General features: G+C 41.2%; 1 protein-coding gene and 1 pseudogene across 1 annotated transcript; one reads left to right on the top strand and one right to left on the bottom strand.

Moving 5' to 3' along the window:
* Positions 1–2,545: 2,545 nt before the first annotated feature.
* On the top strand, positions 2,546–11,502 carry LOC125010607. Its single transcript, XM_047589358.1, has 6 exons — positions 2,546–2,596; positions 2,674–2,989; positions 5,975–6,242; positions 8,650–8,731; positions 10,762–11,082; positions 11,212–11,502. Exons 1-6 carry the CDS (start codon positions 2,554–2,556, stop codon positions 11,439–11,441), a joined length of 1,260 nt encoding a protein of 419 aa, XP_047445314.1. The 5' UTR covers positions 2,546–2,553; the 3' UTR covers positions 11,442–11,502.
* A 6,871-nt stretch (positions 11,503–18,373) lies between these two features.
* On the bottom strand, positions 18,374–22,912 carry LOC125010606 (annotated as a pseudogene).
* Positions 22,913–23,002: the final 90 nt, after the last annotated feature.

Genomic DNA, 23,002 nt, shown 5'->3' with positions numbered 1-23,002 from the left:
ATCATATCATCTAGAGATGAACAGAACTATGTCACTGATAGATATATTTTTTTTACAGTGCAGTGTTTCATATGTACAGGCCACCAACATTTTCTACCAAAACTATAAAGTGTCTTATTCCTGTCAGCACCATCATCTACTCCAAGTGCTCCATCTCCAAACACCGTACTGAACCTTGACAGTCCTGTTTTTTTTGAGGGAAGCAGTGTGCTGTTTGAACCAGCAGAGGGCAGCAGAGGGGATGTTTCTTGGCAGGAGTAACAGATAACAAAGATGTATTAGACTCAGTTAACTCAATTAACCAGATTATAACACTGAACTTCAGAAAGATGACCCAAGCAACCTGAGAGATTACTACTGACAAACCACAGTCCCTCATTTCAGCACCGGACAGCTCCTCTGAACCCCTCTGTACCGCCAGGCTCACACAAGAAACCAAAAGATGTAACAGACCGTATAATTAGGACTGTGGATTTAAGATATTGAAGCTAGACACAAAAAGATGAACACTGAACACACCTGGCTTTTTGTTCCCCAGTTATTCAAATTTAGATTTTAATTTACGACAAGAACAAGATTTGATTCAATTCGATTTGTTTTACTGTTTCTGGCAGCAGTTCACTTCCATAGAATTTACCCCGTTGAATTATTTTTATCCTGTACTTCTCTCTTTGGTTACTCTTTATTTGTAAAGTTCCTACTGGAGGTTTGTTTTTTATTCTGTCAGCTCCAACTCGATGAATGCTAAGTGTTGCCCTGTGACCAGTGAAGGGTAGTAAATGTTGAAATGTCGTCCTGTCAAATGTCACCTCAACATGAAGAAACTGTCGATGACAGGATGAGTTAAATTATTAATCCTCCAACCGGTTTTCATTTTGTATCAAAGGGAAAATTACATGAATAATTGTCCTTTAAACTCAGATTCATTGGCTTTGGCTTACATCTTGTGGAGAATGAGCATTCATAATCCTCGTGAAAACTGGACTGTGGAGTCCATCTGTCTGCCTGGGTCGGGGTGGTCTTTGCGGCAGCGTCAAGGGGCTGGGACCCCCCTCTGCATGAACTGACCCTCAAAAAAAGGTCCTCCTTGCCTGAAGAATCAGTGTCCTGCCATGTCACTTTAACAACCTTTAGTGTAAGTGTAAATGTAGTGTGTGTGCGTGCACATGGATGTGTGAGTGTACTTATATGTGTCTGTATGTGTATAAAAGAAGGGTGGGGGTGGGGTCTTGATTTAGTTTCTTGTAATGTCCTTATTTGTGTGAAGCACGTTGGGTTTCATTTGTTTGTATTAAAAGTGCTGTATAAATAAAGTTGATTTGATTTGGACCTGGGGCTGATAACAGTCTGGACATGGGAGTACTGTAGGACCAGTCTACCTTTAGTCTGTGCATCTGTTGTGTGTGTTTGCGTTCATGTGACTGTGTGTATGGGAGAGTTTTCACTGTCTCACATTAGTTTGCAACATTGTTGCAAAATTCAAGCACCGACACCTGCTCTCACATTCCTGCTCATTTTACCCTCTTTATAGCAGGAACCAATTTTATTTGTTGATAATCTATGCCAGCTGCAAATTGGGGGCAGGGAAAAAAATATATTACTAGTCAGCGTGGTTTCTCATCACAAATGATGAATATGGGCAAAAGATCTCATGGTACAACTCCTTTGTCATCTGGATAGCAGTGAACCCAGAGTGGAGCAGAGGGAAGGTCCATAGGAGAAATTATTACCACCATTATTACCACATGTAATGTAAAAATATTTTGAGTATTTTAACTTAAAATTGTTTGATTGTGATGAATTAAAAGTCTCACAAACACTGGCTAAGTAACAAAAATATGAACACCACACAAGGGTTAAATTAATACATTGTCTGAAGACTTTACCACAGTAATAAAAGTCCACAAGTATTATCATCTGCACCTTCAGTGACTCACCACAGGGTGACGCTGCTTCTCTTTGCTTCTTCATTTCAGCCTCAGGCAGCAACAAAATGATCAGAGCTGATCAGGTCTGTATTTATCAAACATGTCAGAGCAGGAAATCTCTTCTAACTGACCAGAATCTCTCAGAGTCACTGAGCTTTGATTCTACTTTTAGGAATTGAAGTCAAACATTTAATCTTCTGCTTTCACTTGTCAAATTCCTCCTGTATGTCCTGAGAGATATTATGTCCGGAGGATTTTTAATGGCTTCATCTCTTAAAATGCTCTTCAACAACAGAGAACAGTCTGTGTTACTAAATTCACCACCAACCTGAATGTGTTTGTGGGAACATGAATGTTTTTTAGTCTTTCTGCATCATGTGACCCAGATGTTTTTCATCTGCTGTCAGATTCAAATCAAGACCATAAAAGGACACAGCAGCTTGATCTGAGCTGTCAATCATCAGCAGCCGTCTCATCTGTGGGCTGCAGGGGCTGATGGGAGCTTTGAGGACCTGCTAGAAACCACGTGGCCTCGTCTCATGTCACAGCTCGTCCTTGTTGGGCCTCAGCTGCATCAGAGCTCCACTTCTCCCCAGGTTCACCAGAGGATACACCACCACACAAAATGCTTTTCCTCCCAGCTGCTGCTCTGTGCTGTCTGTGTTCAGGTGAGTGTTTCCAACAAACTCCACCTTTAACAAACACTGTCTCACTAACCTTCATCTATCTGTCTGTGTCTCTACAGCCCTGGTTGCCATGGCAGCAGATCTGACCCAGGACCAGTTAACATTGACCAAAAGAGTTGGACAAGCAGCCACCATCAGATGTGGATCTGACCCATGTAGTAATAGTGTATACTGGTACCAGAAGATAGAAAGAGAAACAGAAACATTCAAACTGATTTTTTATATTACTAAAGGGGGCAAGATAGAATCAGGTTTCAATCATCCTCAGAAGGATGATTTTTCAGCTGCATATAATCAGAACATTTGTGAGCTGAAGATAGAGAAAGTTAAAGACGAGCATTCAGCCTCCTACTACTGCACCTGTGGGTACCCACAGTGAGACATTATATGAGCAGCCTGAACAAAAACCAACACAGCGTTTGTGACAGGAAGAGAGCAGTAAACCAGAGCCCAGGTTCACATATTTCACCTCCATCTCAGACAGAGTCACAAACTACTGAGCTGAAGATGAAGCTCCATATCGATCAGGCATAGAATAATGACCACCTTCCCAATATCGTGTGGTTCTCCCTTGTGTCTCTGACTCATCGGAGAATGGACATTGGTCTTCTGAGGGTGTCCTGTGGCGTCTTCAACAGGATGTTGCTAGTGGGGACCTTTGAGGGGAGTGGCCTCTATGGATCATCCCACAGATCAGTTTAGGATGAATGAATAGTTTACTCCTTTCATTCGTCCTTCTTTAGCTCCAGACACAGGCCCTGAAAGAGAATTTTCCTTCATGCATCATATTTTTTTTGTAGCCATCAGCATCACATTAATCTTCATCAAATACAATCATCACATACTCAGTAAATCACTTTCACTCTCATCTTCTATCATCTTTCTCAAACTCTCTGTATGTCCTGAGGATGTCTTCTTACTGTCCACAGAGTCTCTCTGATCCAGATCTGTCCTCAGCCTCGTTCACCATCAGTCCTCTGCTGTCTTCTGTCCACCCTGGTTATTCTAGACTCTTGGACAGTCTTTAACTCAATGCTGATTACTGACACAAACTAAACAACCAGCTCTTCCTCCTCTTTCTCATCCTCTCCTTCCACACCCAGTCCAGAGGTCCCTGCTGTGTTTGTCCTTCATAGACTGCAGATGGTTGAACCTACAATTGTAGAAATACTCTCACACCTCCCAAAAACCAAAGACCCAGAAATAAAGCTTCATTCAATAGTTCATGTTCCTCTTTGTAGCATCCATGCTAACTAAATCACAACATGTCATCACACAGTCAAGAGGACTGGTGGAAGATAAATCATAAATCATTTGATTTGGAATAAAGTCTAAATAATGTTCCTGAACATGAATTAAATCTCCTCCACAACACTCAGAGTCTAGAGTCACTTCAATCCCATTTGATAGTTTTTAGTTTTCTAAAGCCATATATTTAAACCCAACCTAATTTCCCTTTCAGGGATCGATAAAGTAATCTATGTATCTAGGTAGCTAGCTTTCTAAAAATGTGCAGCTAACATGTAATGTGTTTATGCCATTGACATATTTTCCATGTACAAAGTTTAATAAAATAAACTCTCATATGTTTTTCTTGGATTCTGTCTGTTCTCTTGTTTAACCCATATTTGAATGACCATAATCAGCGATGTCAGCGAAATGTGTGGCTGAACACTGGGAAGTTGTGTTTACTAAAAAAAACAAAAACAGCACATTACATGCAATGATAATACAGAGCAACTAAAGGGACATGGAGGCTAAATAATAATAATAATAACTAGAAAATTCTCTTTTGAGGGAGGCAATGGTGCCATTGCGGTTTGAGGAGGTTATAATGTTATGCCGGTCCACATTGAACGTGGGTGGTGTTGTGATGTGCACATTATTAAGTTGCTTTTTTTCAGAATAAGAGCATAAGAGCCACGCGCACATTAGGGGTTGATGTTGCATATGTTGCATTTTACTTTGAAGGACTCTTCCACCCCGAATGTAATTATGAGATGTATTATAGATAAGTTCTAGTTGGGGTGTTTATTTTGCCATCCTAATATGAAGTGTTACTACGACCAAGACATTGTCGAGTCGTTCTTTTCCAGCTTAAGTTACCACATATTTTTGGCGACAAGGATAAACTTTATTTTGGACGTGTCGTCCCCATTTTGTTTTGTTTTTGGTTGACCTAGGTTAAAGTGTGCCCTATGCAATGAAGGGCAAAGTTGTGGAAGAGCTGGGGCGGTTGCAGAGGCTGGGGATCATCAAGCCTGTCCAGTTTTCAAGGTGGGCGACGCCCATTGTTCCAGTTTTAAAAGAGGACAAAACTGTACGTATATGCGGGGACTATAAGCTCACAGTGAATCAGGTCTCCAGGCTGGAGGAGTATCCGTTGCCACGCATAGATGACCTGTTTGCAGCCCCGGCAGGAGGGAAGCTATTCACGAAGCTTGACATGAGCCAGGCATACCAACAGCAGCTGCTTGATGAGGATTCAAAAGTGTACATTACAATCAATACACACAAGGAATTATTCAAGTATAATCACCTGGTGTTTAGAGTGGCATCCATTTTCCAAGGAGCAATGGACACTCTGTCTATCTGGACAATATTTTGATCACAGAAGCCACGGAGGCGGAACATCTGGCTAACTTGGAACAAGTGCTGAAGAAGTTCTCAGACGCAGGACTGCGATTAAAGCACAGCAAATGTGTGTTCCTGGCACCAAGTGTGACCTACCTGTGACACAAGATCACAGCTGAGGGGCTCTGTCCAGTGGAAGATAAAGTGAGAACTATTGAGGAAGCCCTGAGCCCCAAGTGTGTCACTGAACTTAGATCACTTTTGAGCATGGTGAATTATTATGGCAAATTCCTGCCCGACCTCTCAAAGGTTTTGGCCTCACTGTACAAGCTGCTTCACAACGATACTAAGTGGCAATGGTGTGAGGAGCAGGAGGGAGCTTTTAAGGAAGTGAAAAAGCTCCTCCATTCAGCGATGCTCCTAGTTTACTATGACCCAGATAAGGAGATAACCCTTTCACACGACGCTTCGCATTACGGTGTTGGGGCAGGCCTTTCACATGTTATGGAAGATCGGTTGGAGAAGCCAGTCGGCTTTGTTTCATGCACACTGACAGCAGCAGAGAAGGGATATTCATCATTACGGACCATAAGCCACTGATGAGTCTGTTCAGTGAGACCAAGTGCATTCAGCCACTAGCATCTGCTAGGATACAGCGCTGGGCGCTCACACTGTCAGCCTACCAGTACACTGTAGTGTACAGAGCGTGAAAGCATAATGCAAATGCTCATGTGTTGAGTAGGCTACCATTACCTGAAACACCAACTGTTACACATGTACCTCCAGACACTGTTTTTTCATTGGAGAGGTTGGCGGAGGCACCTGTAAAGGCATCCTGCATAAGGCAGTGGACCGAGAGGGACCCAGTCCTGTCCCAAGTAAAAATCTTTTACAGGGCTGGCCCAGTGTGGTGGAAGGAGAGGAGTTGAGGCCTTATGCTAAATGGAAAACAGAACTGAGTTTGCAGGATGACTGCATCTTCTGGGGTGCAAGGGTCATCATGCCTCCCCCAGGCTGTCACAGATTATGGAAGAATTACACGAGACTCATCCAGGTGTATCTTGGATGAAAAGCCTTGCGAGGTCCTATGTCTGGTGGCCGAGACTGCATCAAGATCTGGAAAACAAGGTGAAATTTTGCAAACAGTGTCAAATCAATCAGAACATGCCTCAACCTGCTCCGTTGCATCCGTTGGAGTGGCCAGATAGCCCCTGGTCTAGGCTGCATGTGGACTTTGCTGGTCCTTTTAAGGGGCAAATGTTTCTTATAATGGTGGATACACACTCTAAATGGATAGAGGCCCGCGTCATGAGCAACGTCACAGCCCCCACAACCACTGACAAACTCAGGCAGGTGTTTGCAGTCCATGGGTTGTCTGACAAACTGGTCACTGACAATGGCCTGACATTCCCAAGTGAACTGTTTCTAAACTGAGACTGGTCCTGCTGCGTCCAGACACGAAGGCAAAAGTGGGAGGAAAGCAGGAAAAACACAAAGAAAGACATGATCAACATGCACATGAGAGACACTTGAAAACAGATGACTGTGTCTATGTGAGGAACTTAAGCAGCAATTGCAACCAGCAGTGGCTACCTGGGATTATTCTCAAGTGACCGACATCCAGACCCCTCTCAGTTTCCCTACACCAGAACCACCCAAGACACCAGCAGCGAGTGCTGGGTCACCGGGGTCAGTGCGAAAGTCACAGCACACTCGCGAACCTCCAGACAGACTGAGTGTTTGATTGAAAAGTTTAAGTGGGACTGAATGTTAAAAGCTTTCATGTTTTCCAGGTGTTTGTGTTTACAGTTGTTGGGGCAATAGTTTTGAGTGTACACCAGCTAAAAACACCACAGTTGGCTTCTCCTAGTTAATTTACATTTTGGGGGAATGTTGGAATTTAAAGGGAGAGAAGTGTTATCATGTGCACATGATTAAGTTAGTCTTTTTCAGAATAAGAGCATAAGAGCCATACGCCCATTAGGGGTTGATGTTGCATATATTGCATTTATCTTTGAAGGTCTCTTTCGCCCCGGATGTAATTGTGTGCTTGACCTCCAACCAACAGCGATGTATTATAGACGAGCTCTAGTAGCAATGTTTATTTTGCTGAAGTTACCACAGGTGGGGTCACATGTGAGTGTGGGGTCGAGATGGGGGATCATGTTGGAGGGGTCATAGAGTCAGATCTGCCCTTCTTCTCCATTCCGTGTCTAAGGTGGTCATAATTTAAGCCATCTGAGTAACTCAGGATTCTGTTGCCATAGCCACCAGGTACACAGCCACTGTTAATGAGGGTTTTAATGCTCTTCATATTATAATGCTGCCAATGTCAGATCTGCCCTTCTTCTCCATTGCTGTTAATGTCTGAGGGGGTCATAATGTTTTGTCAGACCCTGTTTGGCTCCTCGGCAGCAGCTGCTGTCTCCAACCAGCCCTTACAAGGGTAGGTAAAAATACTGTACCCTAGGCTGTCATCCCGTTGACATGAAATCATTAAGTCAAGCATGTGTTTGTCTGCAACGATGGAACTGATTTAAAAACTTTCAGGTCTTTGGCAATTTCTTCCCCAGGATAAATAGTATTAAAATATATATGTTGTATTATCTATTATATTTACAAAGTGACTAAGGCTGTCAAAACTGTAAACTGCCCTCTGTTAGCAGTGAAGTGAGGCGACGTGAGGTCAATGGTTGCTAAGGAAGAGGGAAAAGTTATGGGAGTAATGCTATATTCAGTCCATGGAATGACTGCAGTCAAAGAGACAGAAGACAAAGACTTGGGACTTTTGGATATTATTACTTATTGTTACACCTGTTAGTTTTGTAAAAATGTGTGATGCATTACTTTCATTTTAGTGGAAAAAGCTCATTTTTTTCATAAGCTTTGGAAATTTACAATTCAGATTTTCATTCTAAAAATTTTTTCCTACTCAGATTATATGGTTTTAGTTTGGTTTTAGGTTCAATGTGTTAATAGAGCTTGTCAAAATGATATATAAATAAATAATTGTAAAATGACACAAGTCAGGTTGTGCTGAAAGGAATGAAACCAAACAAAGCAACAAGTTGAACAGTTTTTAGGATGAAATATAAAGATATAAACAAAAGTAGTCAAAAATGGCCAATTATACTCTGGACTCAGGGGGCTAAGGTGTTATTCCCCCCACATGTCCACATGTTGGTAGTATTTGGGGAATAGAGTCTGTAGCCTGCCCTGACTGAAGTCCCCCTTAGTGATAAAAACGTCATCAGGATGAGCTGTCTCTAAGGCGCTGATGACACATCACTAAAGTAGTGGACTGACCAACCACTGACATTAACATCAGAGCCATGCTGCTAGTGTGGAGAAAAGAAAAGAGAAGAAGAGACAGTCATGTAGATCTGAACAATAGAGAAACACATCAAGGAGCTGAAATATGATCCCACTTCCTCTTTTGACTCCTTCTTCTCAGCTGACTCTCTCAACGGCACACAGGTTTTTGTATTAGTCTTTTTCGCTGTGTGGATACCTTTGTCTCTGGAACTAAACTCATTGTAACAGGTAAGAACAAACATTTCTTTTCCTTCACTTGTTTTATTGTACAAGCTGAAACGTGTTAAAAGTCAGTTTGTGCTGCTTCAGGCTTTACATGTTAGTTTTTTCCTCATTATTATAGAATTCATTCTGCAGCCATTGTTACATAAGAAAAGCTCAATCACTTCTGAAAACATGTTGAAATCTCACTCAACAACGTTACGAACATTTAGGATTTGATCGTCTCAGTAATTCTGTGTAAACAAGATGATATTTGATGTTCAACTATTTCAGATTGTTTTGAAGTGTCTATCGATTGAACTGGATCATTTCTGAAAGTTAGAACCTTGTCAGATCTAATCTCTGTCAGTTAATATTTATATGATGTAAATGTGTCTTTAATTGATGATGTTTTAATAGAAAAAGAATAAAAACATTAAGGGAAGGTGATGTTAGAATAAATAGAATTAACTCAAACAATGTTTTATTACTATCATCAGCATAAAGTATTTAAACATTTGAACATGACTGACACAAACTTGTATATTGATGAGTTTTATTAGTGATTAAAGTCTGTGCTCTTAAATGTGTAATATTCAATATATGTTGTAATCACTGAAATGACAAACGTACAACTGGAAACAGAATTCAGGAATTTGAAAATTATTTAATTTTATTTCATTGAAAATATTACAAAGACATAAAAACTATTAAGGAGAAGTTGCTTTAATTTCATGTCACAGCTAATTAGGTTAATTAGAAATAAATGGTGGTGGAGGAGAGAGGCTTCATGACTCTGTGAACGACTTTTGGACAAAATAATATTTCTCAATGTGAAGCTGAAAATAATTTGTGTATTTCATGGTCTACAGTTCATAATATCATGAAATAAAAAGCAGTGTTGAATGTTGGTGATCTTCATTAACTTACACATTTGTGAACGAACCATTAACGCTGAACCTTATGTAGAGGTTTTGGAGAAACAAATGTGGCTATACAGATGATGTCTTATTCTATCTATCCTTGGCATTATTGATAAAATGAAATGAAATAAAATAAAATAAAATAAAATAAAATAAAATAAAATAAAATAAAATAAAATAAAATAAAATAAAATAAAATAGGAAAATATTTCACTATGTAAACTACAATAACTCTAATTGATAAAAGACGACGTACTGAAACACAGACGACATGTTTCCTAAGTTCTTTGAAAAAAATTGAAAATGAGCAAATAATGTCTTTTGATTCAGATAAAATAAGATAATCCTTTATTTATTCCACCGTGGGGAAATTTGCAGCGTTGCAGCAGTAGACAGGTTGAGGACAGAGCACAGAGGAAATATAAAGAAGTGATATTTTTTTATTTTATTTATTTATTTATTTTTAATTAACTTAAATACATTAGAAATTGTACTGACACATTTATTCATGTATATTGCACATGAAATAATAAAGGATATACAAATATAAGTTATTACAAATATATTAAGGATATTCTAGTTTGTGTTGTGATTGTCCAGTGTGTGTTTGTTCTACTGGGAGCAGGTTTGATTATACAACTGATGATTGATCAACTACTGTATTCTGTTCTGATTTATTTATTTATTTTATGTAACATCAGTTATTTTAGAAACAGAAATTTACATGAAGACATGTTATAATATATAGTGAATATGTACACTGATCAGCCATAACATTATGACCGTTGAAGTGGTTAGACGACTGGGTTCAGAGCATCTCCAGAACTGCAGCTCTTGTGTGGTTTTCCTGGTCTAAAGTGATCAGTATCTATCAAAAGTGGTCTAAGGAAGGACAAGAACCAGAGACAGGGTGGTCATGGGCAGCAGAGGATCATTGACCCTTGTGGTCCAATCCAACAGACGAGCTACTGTAGCTCAGACTGCTGGAAACATTAATGCTGGTTGATGTTTGTTGTGTATTGATGAGTAGTTTAGTGATCAGAGTCCATGTAGTTTCCAGGATCAGGCTGAATCCAGACCAGTGCTGTAAGCTGCTGTTGACTGTGTCAATGTGTGTGTGCTGTCAAACTTCAGATGAGCAGGTAGTGAAACCCGTGGTGAGCGTGTACCCAGCAGCATCCAGAGCCAACCAGGAGGAGAAGAGCTCCCTGCTGTGTCTGGCCTCATCCATGTTTCCTCCTGTGGTCCAGTTCTCCTGGAAAAGACAGAAGAAGGGCGGCTCTCTGGAGGATCTGACCTCTGCTCAGGGAGATCAGCTGGAGCTCAGCGAGCCAGGACACAGCGCCACCATCAGACTGGTGGATAGAAATGATCTGTACATATATAGATACCAATGCTACATCAAGCATGAGGGAGGCACATTGAACGCCACTATGGAGGCCCAAACACACCAAGGTAATGAAGGCTTGGTGACTGTGTCCAGCAGTGGTTCAGCTTCATGTGGAGACACTGTCAAAGAGATCAGAGGAGCAGAGGACTGACATTTGTCACTGCAGCTCCAAACATTTGACTTTTCTGTTTCAGGGGTTCCAGCTCCAGCAGCCTCCAATCCTCCAGAGAGAGAGCCAGCAGACCTGGCAGCTCTGCAGCAACATCACTGTAAGATCACCTGCTGCCTTTCTGCATGGACAGCTCCAATGTCCAATGAGGACACTAGAACAACTTTACAGGATCAATCTGACACTTGCACTAATTCATATCTGTGTGTGTGTGTGTGTGTGTGTCAGTGTCCTTCCAGTCTCAGTGCAGGGTGAAGCTGCTCTGTCTGCTGTACACAGTGCTGATAGTGAAGAGTCTGGTGTACTGCTGTGGACTCTCTCTGCTGACGAGCCTCACAAACAAGGGACCGTCCACCAGCTCCACACATGCTGACTGACTGTTTTCTGCTCCTCTTTTCTCTCCATCAGATCTCATCACTTCATCTCATTCATCACTTTCATCAGTTTTCAGTAAATTTTGTTGAAATGTTCTTCTTTGTAATCTGTATCTGTTCATTCACGTGTTGATTGTCGTCCTGTAAATAGAAACACATATATTCACATAGAAATCTGCTCTTATGACGTGTTCATTCTCTAGTCGTCTAGTTTATTTCCACTTTTAACTGTGACTTGTATAATAATGAAAATGAAGCTGAATCATCATCAGTTTCCAGCTGTTTCTTCTGCTCTTGTGTTTCTTCTTTCTAATAAATCAAACTCCACCAGGCTGCTCTTTTGTTTCACTGGATCACACTCAATAAACACATTTTTATTCTTTTTATGTGTCTTAATAAAGCAAGTCAAATACTTTAGCTCGTATATTAGTGACTGTTGGATGTGATGTCTATGAACCCTGTGAATGAAGCACAGACTGCACTGATAAAAAATGAAGCTTGAATTTAATTTCCATGAGAAATGTGGGTCAGTGTGGTTAATAAGGTGAACTCATGGTGAATTACAACTGATTGGGACATTCAGACTCTTTTGTAAACTATAACTCATGGAAATAATGAGACTTGAGGTGAACCAACATGGACGCCTGCTTCGCAACAACAGCATGACTTGTTTATATCGTGGGTTTGTGTCTCTGTCTCAGTGACGTTTGTGTTCGGTTCTGATTAATGATAAAGAACAAGAAGCATCATTGTTTCATATAGAAGTTCAAAATCTTCTCATTGGATCAATTTAAACTCTTTGCAGGCAGAGTTCAACTTCTTTAAAGTTATATTCATCAGAGAGGAAAAATTTATGAGAGGATGAAAGATTTTAAAGACAACACAATAAAATAATTAGTTTCATTTAATTGGAAAAACAATTTAACATAAAAAGAACTGGTTCTAATATTTAATGATGAACATAAATGTGTTTCTTGTCTCTCTGTTGAAGAACACAGGTGCTTCCTGGAAAGATTCTTTAACCAGAGCTGGTGGTTAAAACTGTCATTAAAGTGAAAAGCCACAGCTAACGGTGTGGAGGCTGCAGAGCACAAACCCACACAGCCCGTCTGCTGCAGGAAGGAAGTCTGATTGGCTGTCAGCAGTTTGTTTTCTGTCCTAATAACCACTGAGAACAGATATCTGCTTCTGTACACACTCACTGCCTCCCCTCCCTTTCTCTTGTTTAGTGTAAACCTTTTTTCCTCTGAGCCTCCACCCACACAGAGTTGAAGTGAGTCCAAGCTCATGTCCAAATACAAAGAAAGAAAAATGCAAGAAAGAAAGTGAACCATTATCATTTTTAAGGTTTGTGTTTTAATAGTACAGAACATTGTAAGGAGTTAAATGAGGAAGTGGGGTCCTATTTCAGCTCCTTGATGTGTTTCTCTATTGTTCAGATCTACATGACTGTCTCTTCTTCTCTTTTCTTTTCTCCACACTAGCAGCATGGCTCTGATGTTAATGTCAGTTGTTGTTCAGTCCACTACTATCGGAATCAGTACAAAAACTAAAAAAAAGAAGCAATCAAGACATTTCTCTGAAACTCAGTGAGTCAGGAAGTTCTGAATGTACTGACCATGCTTTCTATCGAGAGGGAACTAGTCAGGAACATGTCTGATCTCAATGAGAAACTGATCATCTGTTGTAATGTTGTAGCTTAATGTTACTGAACGTTGCTAAAGTGTGTTGATGCTGTGAAGTCGTGCTAAAGCTAATGATTTATTCCCACTAACTAACATCAATTTATCCTGGAGCTGACATCCGTTGGGTTTCTCCTCATCTTTCTGTCACATGTTCCCTCATCATTTCCTCTCAGTTCCCACGTTCAGCATGTTAAACTGAATGGACAGGGAGAGAGTGAGAACTAAACAACTGCATCATTTTATTTTGCTCTTTGATCTGTGAAGTGGTCACTAAGTTTCAGACCCCAGTGATCACACGCATCGACTGAGGTCTGCACCATTTTATTTGAATGAACATTCTTTGTCACCATGAAGGCTATGGGGATGAGGACCCAAATGCAGGACAAGGGAGATGGGGCTGTTGTTCAAACAAAGGATATTTAACAAAAACAAGACTTAAAAAAAAAACTGCTGGTGACATGGCAGGGTAATCAAGTCAAAACGAATTATGAACATGAAGAAGGAATGAGACTCTTACAACATTTGAGGACTTACGCATGACTTGGGGACAAAGACCACTAAAATGAAGTGTGACAGGGAACAAAGGGAAAGGCAGGGCTATGAATACACACAGGGGCAAAGGGCTGACAAGACACAGGTGAAACTAATTAAGGACAATCACATCAGGAGCAGCTTCAGGAGGGAGGTCCAGATGACCCTCTCCCCAGCCACTTTCACCAGCCCCTCCGGAAGAATCCTCAAGCGCTCCCAGGCCAGACGGGAGATATAATCCCTCCATTGTGTCCTGGGGCGAACCCAAAGCCTCCTGCTGTTGGGACATATCTAGAACCCCTCTAGAGGGAGGCATGCGGGAGGCATCCTCACTAGATGCCCGAACCACTTCAACTGACTCCTCTCGACGTGGAGGAGCAGCGGTTCTGCTCTTAGCTCCTCCCAAGTGTCTGAGCTCCTAACCCTATCTCTAAGGCTGGTGAGGAAACTAATTTCGGCTTGTATCCGTGATCTTGTTTTTTCATCACCCAAAGTTGATGACTATAGGTGAGGGTCGGAACGTAGATTGACCGTATTCAAGTATCCAGTTTCGGACTGAGCTCGGCCGGGCCCCATGGACAAAGCCCCGACCACCAGGCACTCATCCACAGGGCCCCAACCCCAGGCCTGGCTCCAGGGTGGGGCCCCACTAGCCCTCCGGGGCTGGGTATACTGTCTCTTGTTTATGTTTGTTATTTAGGGTCTCGTTCTTTGTCTGACCCTTCACCTTGGACCAATCTGCATTGGGAGAACATACTGTGAAGGGGGCGTGGTGCATCAGCTGCAGGGGAGAGGTGTGGAGAGGGCTCGAGAGAGAGAGCAGCGCCAGGCACACCTGCAGCTAGTTGCCTAATAATTCTCCCCTTTTAACACAGTACCGTGCCGGACCTGGAGAGCAGTCAGACAAGAGACGAGGAACCCAGACAGCAGGCAAAGAGAACGAGTAGCCTGTGATCGTCTGAGTGTGGGCAATTCCCTGCGTCTGAATGAAGAGCCCATAACTGGCTAAACTGTCTGTGTGTGTGGTCTGTGAAGCTGGGGAACCCGCGGTGGCAGCAAACATGCAACACATACGACAGGCAAAAAGCCCTGGACAGCATAACCCCTAGGGTCATTAGGGCACTCAAACTCCTCCACCACAGTAACGTGACGGTTCAAGAAGAAGATATTTATACAATTGTAGGTTCAACCATCTGGAGTCATTGAAGGACAAACACAGCAGGGACCTCTGGACTGGGTGTGGAAGGAGAGGATGAGAAAGAGGAGGAAGAGCTGGTTGTTTAGTTTGTGTCAGTAATCAGCATTGAGTTAGAGACTGTCCAAGAGTCTAGAATAACCAGGGTGGACAGAAGACAGCAGAGGACTGATGGTGAACGAGGCTGAGGACAGATCTGGATCAGAGAGACTCTGTGGACAGTAAGAAGACATCCTCAGGACATACAGAGAGTTTGAGAAAGATGATAGAAGATGAGAGTGAAAGTGATTTACTGAGTATGTGATGATTGTATTTGATGAAGATTAATGTGATGCTGATGGCTACAAAATAAATATGATGCATGATGGAAAATTCTCTTTCAGGGCCTGTGTCTGGAGCTAAAGAAGGATGAATGAAAGGAGTGTAAACATACACAATACTAGGAAGGTGGTCATAATGTTATGGCTGATTGATATGGAGCTTCATCTTCATCTAGAACATCTGAAATTATTCACAAACTAAATCCTACTTGACTTTGATTTTTAAATATCTTTGTGTTCTTTCGCTGTTTCGTTCAATTGTTTTTGATAGACTTGTATTTTTTGTGTTCTGTTGTTTTCATATTTATTTTTCTGTTGAAATATCTGCTAACAAAATCATGGTCCTCAACTCAGTATGTCTGTGACTCTGTCTGAGATGGAGGTGAAATATGTGAACCTGGGCTCTGGTTTACTGCTCTCTTCCTGTCACAAACACTGTTTGACATCTGTTCATCTGTTAGTTTTTGTTCAGGCTGCTCACATCATTTCTCACTGTGGGTATCACTTCTATAACAGGAGCAGTAGTAGGAGGCTGAATGATCGACTTTAACTTTCTTTATCTCCAACTCGCGCGCTCTTCTGTTTATTCACAGCTGAGAAATCATCTTTCTGAGGATGATTATAACCTGAATTTATCTTACCAGTGCTTTTATTAATATCAAGTATCACTCTGAATGTTTCTGTTTCTTTCTTCTGGTACCAGTATACATAAACACCACACTGGCCAGTTCCTCCACATCTGAAGGAGACTGTTTGACCAACTCTCCTGGTCAATGTTAACTGCTCCTGGGTCAGATCTGCTGCCATGGCAACCAGGGCTGTAGAGACACAGACAGATAGATGAAGGTTAGTGAGACAGTGTTTGTTAAAGGTGGAGTTTGTTGGAAACACTCACCTGAACACAGACAGCACAGAGCAGCAGCTGGGAGGAAAAGCATTTTGTGTGGTGGTGTATCCTCTGGTGAACCTGGGGAGAAGTGGAGCTCTGATGCAGCTGAGGCCTAACAAGGACGAGCTGTGACATGAGACGAGGCCACGTGGTTTCTAGCAGGTCCTCAAAGCTCCCATCAGCCCCTGCAGCCCACAGATGAGACGGCTGCTGATGATTGACAGCTCAGATCGAGCTGCTGTGTCCTTTCATGGTCTTGATTTGAATCTGACAGCAGAGGAAAAAAATCTGGGCCACATGATGCAGAGAGACTAAAAAACATTCATGTTCCCACAAACACATTCAGGTTGGTGGTGAATTTAGTAACACAGACTGTTCTCTGTTGTTGAAGAGCATTTAAAGAGATGAAACCATTAAAAATCCTCCACAGAGCAGGTTTACTGTGTAATATGTAACATCAATGTGCAGCTTTAATATCTCTCAGGACATACAGGAGGAATTTGACAAGTGAAAGCAGAAGATCAAATGTTTGACTTCAACTCCTAAAAGTAGAATCAAAGCTCAGTGACTCTGAGAGATTCTGGTCAGTTAGAAGAGATTTCCTGCTCTGACATGTTTGATAAATACAGACCTGATCAGCTCTGATCATTTTGTTGCTGCCTGAGGCTGAAATGAAGAAGCAAAGAGAAGCAGCGCCACGCTGTGGTGAGTCACTGGAGATGCAGATGATCATACTTAAGGACTTTTATTACTGTGGTAAAGTCTTCAGACAACGTAGTGTTCAGTGGTGTTCATACTTTTGTTACTCAGCCAGTGTTTGTGGGACCCTTAATTCACCACTATCTTCAGTATCTTAAACCCACAGTCCTAATTATACGGTCTGTTACATCCTTCGGTTTCTTCTGTGAGCCGGCAGTAGAAAGGGGTTCAGAGGAGCTGACCAGTGCTGAAGTGAGCGACTGTAGTCAGTTAGTAGTAATCTCTCAAGTCTATTAAATCTTTGTTATCTGATACTTTTTTCCAGCCTCATTTTCCCACAAACAATATAAATGTGGATGAATCTCAGCCCATAAAACTGCACTCATATCAAGTTAATCCTGAACAACTTTGAAGTATCTGACGAGGATGTGATGCAGCATGGCATTGTTGAGCCCAGTTGTAGAGCTTGGAGTTCTCTGTGTTTGCTTGGTGATAAAAGTAACGGTGTACATTGTTTCTGCTCAGATTTCAGTAAATGGTGTGACCAAACCTGATATTTAAAGTCGTCCACAGAAGACTGGATGGATTGTGATGGAGCAAATTTGCTACAAAGTTAGACTTATTAAAGTGGTATTGGTAAATCCCATATATTTCATTGTTTTTATTTCAGGTCTGTGTCTAAATTTGACATGAATTATGTCTGTATCAAAATTTTCTTGTTAAACTCAAAATTTGAATCAAATCTGCAGTATATATGTTCTACAGGAGATAATCACACAGTCCCTCTGCTGGTTCATCAGTGACATTGTTCTCTCAGTGTCTTCTTTACAGTTATGTCGATGTTGTACTTATTTTAGTGTGGATAATAATACTTTTGTACCCGTTTCCTCCGGCGTCTTCAACTGGTCCTTTGCTGCTGGGACTGATTTGAACTACTTGTACCACTGTATGTAACCAAAGTACATTAAGAACAAGATGAACGACGGTTCTATAAAAAAGATGGACTCAAAATTTTTATATTTAAAACTTTGGTGACACACAACTATAAAATCTGAAAGATACACCACATGCCCACTGCAGTTTGCCAGTCTCATATTGAATGTTCAGTCAGACATTGGTCAAAACTAGATTTCATGAACCCACCTTACACAATTTGACAAGCAGTAATGTCACTGAAATTCACTGTCAGTTTCTATACATGGTACTACAATCTCTGGAAGAGTTGTTTAGTTAGTCATGCTCTTTCAGTTCCCGCCAATAAAACACAGTCTGGTTGTTTTATATTCTCCTTGTCTTATGGCTCCAATACAACCTTTAGGTTAACAAACTAAGGTGGTCCTTGGATGGTCGTCCCAGACAGAGGGCGATGTCTCCTTCCATCTCTTCAATGTCAAAGGCTTGATATTTTTATGCTAGAGGTGAGTGGCTTGTTTTTTCAAGATGCTCTGTCTGAAAGAAAAGGTTTATTTCAACTTTCAATAATTAGATAAGTTCTCAGGACAACCTCTTACCTGTGTGGGTTCTTTTGTGCCTGGTCAAATTAGTATTTCGAGTGAAGTTTTTACCACATGTGTCACAACTGTACGGCTTCCACCTGTATGAGTCCTCGTGTGCTTTGTTAAAGTACTTTTTTCAATGAAGGTTTTACCACATGTGTCACAACCGTATGGTTTCTCACCTATATGAGTCCTCATGTGCCGAGTCAAAGCTCTATTTTGACGGAAACGTTTCCCACATGTCTTGCAAGAGGATGGCTTCTCTCCTGTGTGAATCCTCACGTGGCACATTAAAGTACTTCTTTCAGTGAAGGTTTTACCACATGTGTCACAAACGTACGCTTTCTCACCTGTGTGAGTCCTCATGTGCTTTATTAAATTACTTTTTTCAATGAAGGTTTTACCACATGTGTCACAACTGTACGGCTTCTCGCCTGTGTGAGTCTTCATGTGCCGAGTCAAAGCACTATTTTGATTGAAACGTTTCCCACATGTCTTGCAAGAGGATGGCTTCTCTCCTGTGTGAGTCCTCATGTGGCACGATAAAGTACCTCTTTCAGTAAAGGTTTTACCACATGTGTCACAACCGTATGGCCTCTCACCTGTGTGAGTCCTCAAGTGCCCAGTTAAAGTACTTCTTTGATTGAAGGTTTTACCACATATATCACAAACATATGGCTTCTCACCTGTGTGAGTCCTCATGTGGTTTGTTAAAGTAGTACTTTCAGTGAAGGTTTTGCAACATATGTTACAGCCGTATCGCTTCTCACCTGAATGAGTCCTCATGTGCACAGTCAAATCCCTATTTTGACTGAGATGTTTCCCACATACTTTGCAAGGATATGGCTTCTCATCTGTGTGACTACTGTTGTGTAACATCAAATCACTTTTTTTCGTGGAACTTTTACGACATGTGTTGCAATGATAAGGTGTCTTACCTGTGTGGAGCCTGTAATGCCTTTTCATTACAGACTTTTTCTTAAAGACTTTTCCACAGACATTACACGTTACAGACTTTGTACCTGTATCAGTATCACACCGACTCTGTGACATAGAAGAGTTGTCTACATTGTTACTGTGACTTGTGTCTTTGTGACGTCTTTTCTTTGGATTCAGCTCTGCATTTCTAGTTGGGATCTCAGATACAAAAGAGTTGTGAGAGAGGAGCTGGTCACTGTTTGGTTCTGGTTCACTGTGCTGACTTTCCTCATCACTAGGAGTCTCCATCAACGAATCAGTCTCCTGGTTCAGGACAAGATGTTCTTGCCAGTGAATGCTGTGGAGTTCCTCCTGTTCCTCTTTAAACTGTGGAGGTTCTGGTTCCTCCTGTTCCTCTTTCATCTGTGGATGTTCTGGTTCCTCTTGTTCCTCTTTAATCTGTGGATGCTCTGGTTCCATATGTTCTTCTTTCATCTGTGAAAGTTCTGGTTCCTCCTGTTCCTCTTTCATCTGCGGAAGTTCTGGTTCCTCATGTTCCTCTTTCATCTGTGGAAGTTCTGGTTCCTCGTGTTCTTCTTTAATCTGTGGAGGTTCTGGTACCTCCTGGTCCAGACTGGAGTTCCTGTCCTGGTTACAGAGCTGCTGCTCCTTTGTGTAGTTATGTTGCTGTGGGAAGTCTGGAAGGACAAAGAGACACAACATGAAGGTTACTAATGAGAAATCAGGGCAACACGTCTTAGCAAATAAATATGTTCTAATTTAAATCCATGTCTGCTAGCTAGCTGTGCTAGTTAGTCTCTTAGCATGTTATCAACCTTCTAGCTGAGTCTCTTTCCTCTGTGTCTTCTTCGTACTGTGTGTTTCCATTCATCAGTTAGTTTCTTCAGACCATTCTAGTTCTACTCACCTATTCTGTGTAACGTTATCTCTGGTTTCCAGGTGATATCCAGCAGTCTGAGATGACGATCGATCTCTTCCTCGTACTGGACGACAGTTCTTTCAAAGGGTTCGAATATTTCTTCAGGAGAAACAGTGAGTGGCTCGATGATCAACTCTCTCGAACTGTCAGTTAAAGACATTGTTACTTCAACAGCTCAAAAGTTTATCTGACGACAAAACTCAACCGTCTTTCAACTCAGTCCACAAACACATAAACACAACAACACTACTCACGGGTTTCAAAAGCAAACAACTTCCGCCTGATGTCCTACTATAAAGGTCCGTCAGAGGAGGAACGTTAATATTTTTTTCCGCTATGTTTTTAAATCTCACATCATCAATTTCCTGCAGGAATATTAACTCTAAATCTCCTCAACATTATGCAACAAAAAAAAAAAGATTTAATTGAATGTATTTTTATTATTATAATTTTAAAAGTCTAATTCTGTAATTAATTAGAGGCATTGTAATTAATTCATCGAAATTAATCGCATTTTTAATCACATATAAATATTTGACCTGAGAACAGTGAGAAGCATTTATTTTTTATTTTTTTTTCAGGTGGATTTTGGTATCTACCGTTGAGTAATGACTGAATACATAAGCTCAAGCAACAAAACATTGTTTACTTTTTTCCAAGGTGGTACTTAACCAAGACCAACAGACCAACAGACTAGGGATGTAAATCACAGTAGCATAAACTGATTTTGAACTCAGCTTGATGTAAACATTAATAAAACTCAGGCACAGGCAGCCCCATGTTGTCCTTATGTGATGTTCTAGGACAGGTCAGGACAGTCTGAAGACGGAGAGCTCCGAGGCTGAAGTCCTATAACAATGAAATACACCGTGAGACAGACCACATGTCAGCTGTTCAGCTGCTGCAGAGGAAACTCCGCCACTGCAACAAGCGTTTTTTTTCTTTGCTTTTTTTTTTCTTTTTCCGGCGTGGATCCGTTGTCTTTATCAAGGCTTGGTTGCCCTGCTGAGGCACTAGGTCGGTTTTAGCTGCGTTCGGGCTACATTAAAAGTCCTCAAGCAGTGTTCAGTGTCGGCGATTGTTTTTTGTCGTCCAGTAGACCTATAATCACCTGAAACTCATCCAGTGAGAAACCTTCCACGGTTAAAATGCGTTAATTTTTTTAACGCGTTAATTTTTGTTTAAGACTAAATGTCTTCACTTTGATGTTTGTCAAACACTTCAGCGTCTACTGTAGTAAATCAAAATTTAAACCATGAAACCAGTTTTAAACTTCTTTTTATTGCTGATACAGTTGTAAAGTGCTGCCCTGAATACATCCACCTGGAACATAATCTCATTATCTCCAATAGAACATGTATTACAGCACATTTGATTGAAGGAAACATTCATGTTATTCACAAGACAGTGTTGACAACAGCCAGAAGTGCAAACATTACAAGGAAAGAAGATGTTCTACTACAGTGACTGATGTACTCCACCTGCGTGGTTTAATACTATGACATTTGTCAGGATTAACTCCATATGGATGCGATTTTAACCTGAGAGATTGTTTAAAGAGTTTGGTTTCCTTGGGCCAAGGCCACTGACAAACCACAGTCCCCCATTTCAGCACTGAACAGCTTCTCTGAACCCCTTCAGACACAAGCATGTGATCCCTCCTAAAACAACCTGTTGTCAAAGATAGAGATCATTGCCCACTACTGCAGTTTCAAGTAAAGGATATAAGCTCACATCAACTTTTTGCTCAGCAGTCAACTGTTAACGAGACAGAGACAGCTGCTGAAATTGTTACAAGAACACAAGTGACCAACATTAGAATCAGAAAATAAAACTGTCACTCACATCAATTTCCTCCTTGTCTAGTTTATGTGTCGATCAAGTAACACTACAAGATGCTGGAATTGCTGGAAATTTCTACGCAAGCTATTTTGAAGACTGTCTAATCAGTGTTCCTTCAGGTGCAGCCAAAACCTGTCCTCCAGTTAAATCATTCCCCATGAGAAATTCAATCCCATTATTGTGAAAACTGGGATGAACGCCCACAGCAACTTTTACTGAAACCAAGTGTGATTCCACAAAGATCGAGTTCATCAGCACTTTCATGCCAAAACAGATCTTACAGTAGATCCATTATCAAAGGTTTAAATTCCTCCAAAATGAAAGGATTTGACTGGAATTATATGGTTATTACCAGGCATCGAGGCAACACCATCTATAACAAATGAAGTCAAATCCATTAAATCAGTGGACAACTCTTCAGATGACGCAGGTTTATTTACCTGCAACAATGTGACCCCTTTTTCTGACAGCATCAAGTACAGTTGTCAAATGAACACATTTTAATGCTTTAAATATAATCAACTGTGAAATTGTTGGGATGTTAACACAGATGTATTTCATTATTTTATTCAGAACAGGATACAAATTCTTCTACCTCACAGTAAAAGATTTAGATACAGAAGAGCATCACTGCCATGTCAGGGAAACAAAATCAGTTGATCAGCTTTCACATTAAAACGCCCATCCATCCATTGTTTTGATGACGAATGGGGGTAGGAACTAAGGGATGGCACTTTGCAAGGTGCCATCCACCCCATACTCCCATAGCACCTCCCACTGGATGCCTCTGGGTACACGGTCATAAGCCTTCTGGACTGGTTGTGCAGAAACTCCCATTTCCCCTCCAGCACCCTAGCAATGGTAAAAAGCCGATCTGTGGTTCCACGCCTGGGATAAAAACCGCATTGTTCCTCCTCAGTCTGAGGG

This window comes from Mugil cephalus, chromosome 7 (assembly GCF_022458985.1).
Source record: "Mugil cephalus isolate CIBA_MC_2020 chromosome 7, CIBA_Mcephalus_1.1, whole genome shotgun sequence".
NCBI lineage: Eukaryota > Metazoa > Chordata > Actinopteri > Mugiliformes > Mugilidae > Mugil > Mugil cephalus.
The sequence above is the reverse complement of the archived record's forward strand: the minus strand, read 5'-3'. Positions and strand labels throughout refer to the sequence as shown.

Excerpts from the sequence above, each read along its gene's own strand:
- LOC125010607 (XM_047589358.1), top strand. The coding sequence starts at position 2,554 with ATGCTTTTCCTCCCAGCTGCTGCTCTGTGCTGTCTGTGTTCAG. Across the intron at positions 6,243-8,649 it reads ATTACACGAGACTCATCCAG|TCTCAACGGCACACAGGTTT; the intron begins GTGTATCTTGGA and ends CTCAGCTGACTC. Across the intron at positions 8,732-10,761 it reads AACTAAACTCATTGTAACAG|ATGAGCAGGTAGTGAAACCC; the intron begins GTAAGAACAAAC and ends GTCAAACTTCAG.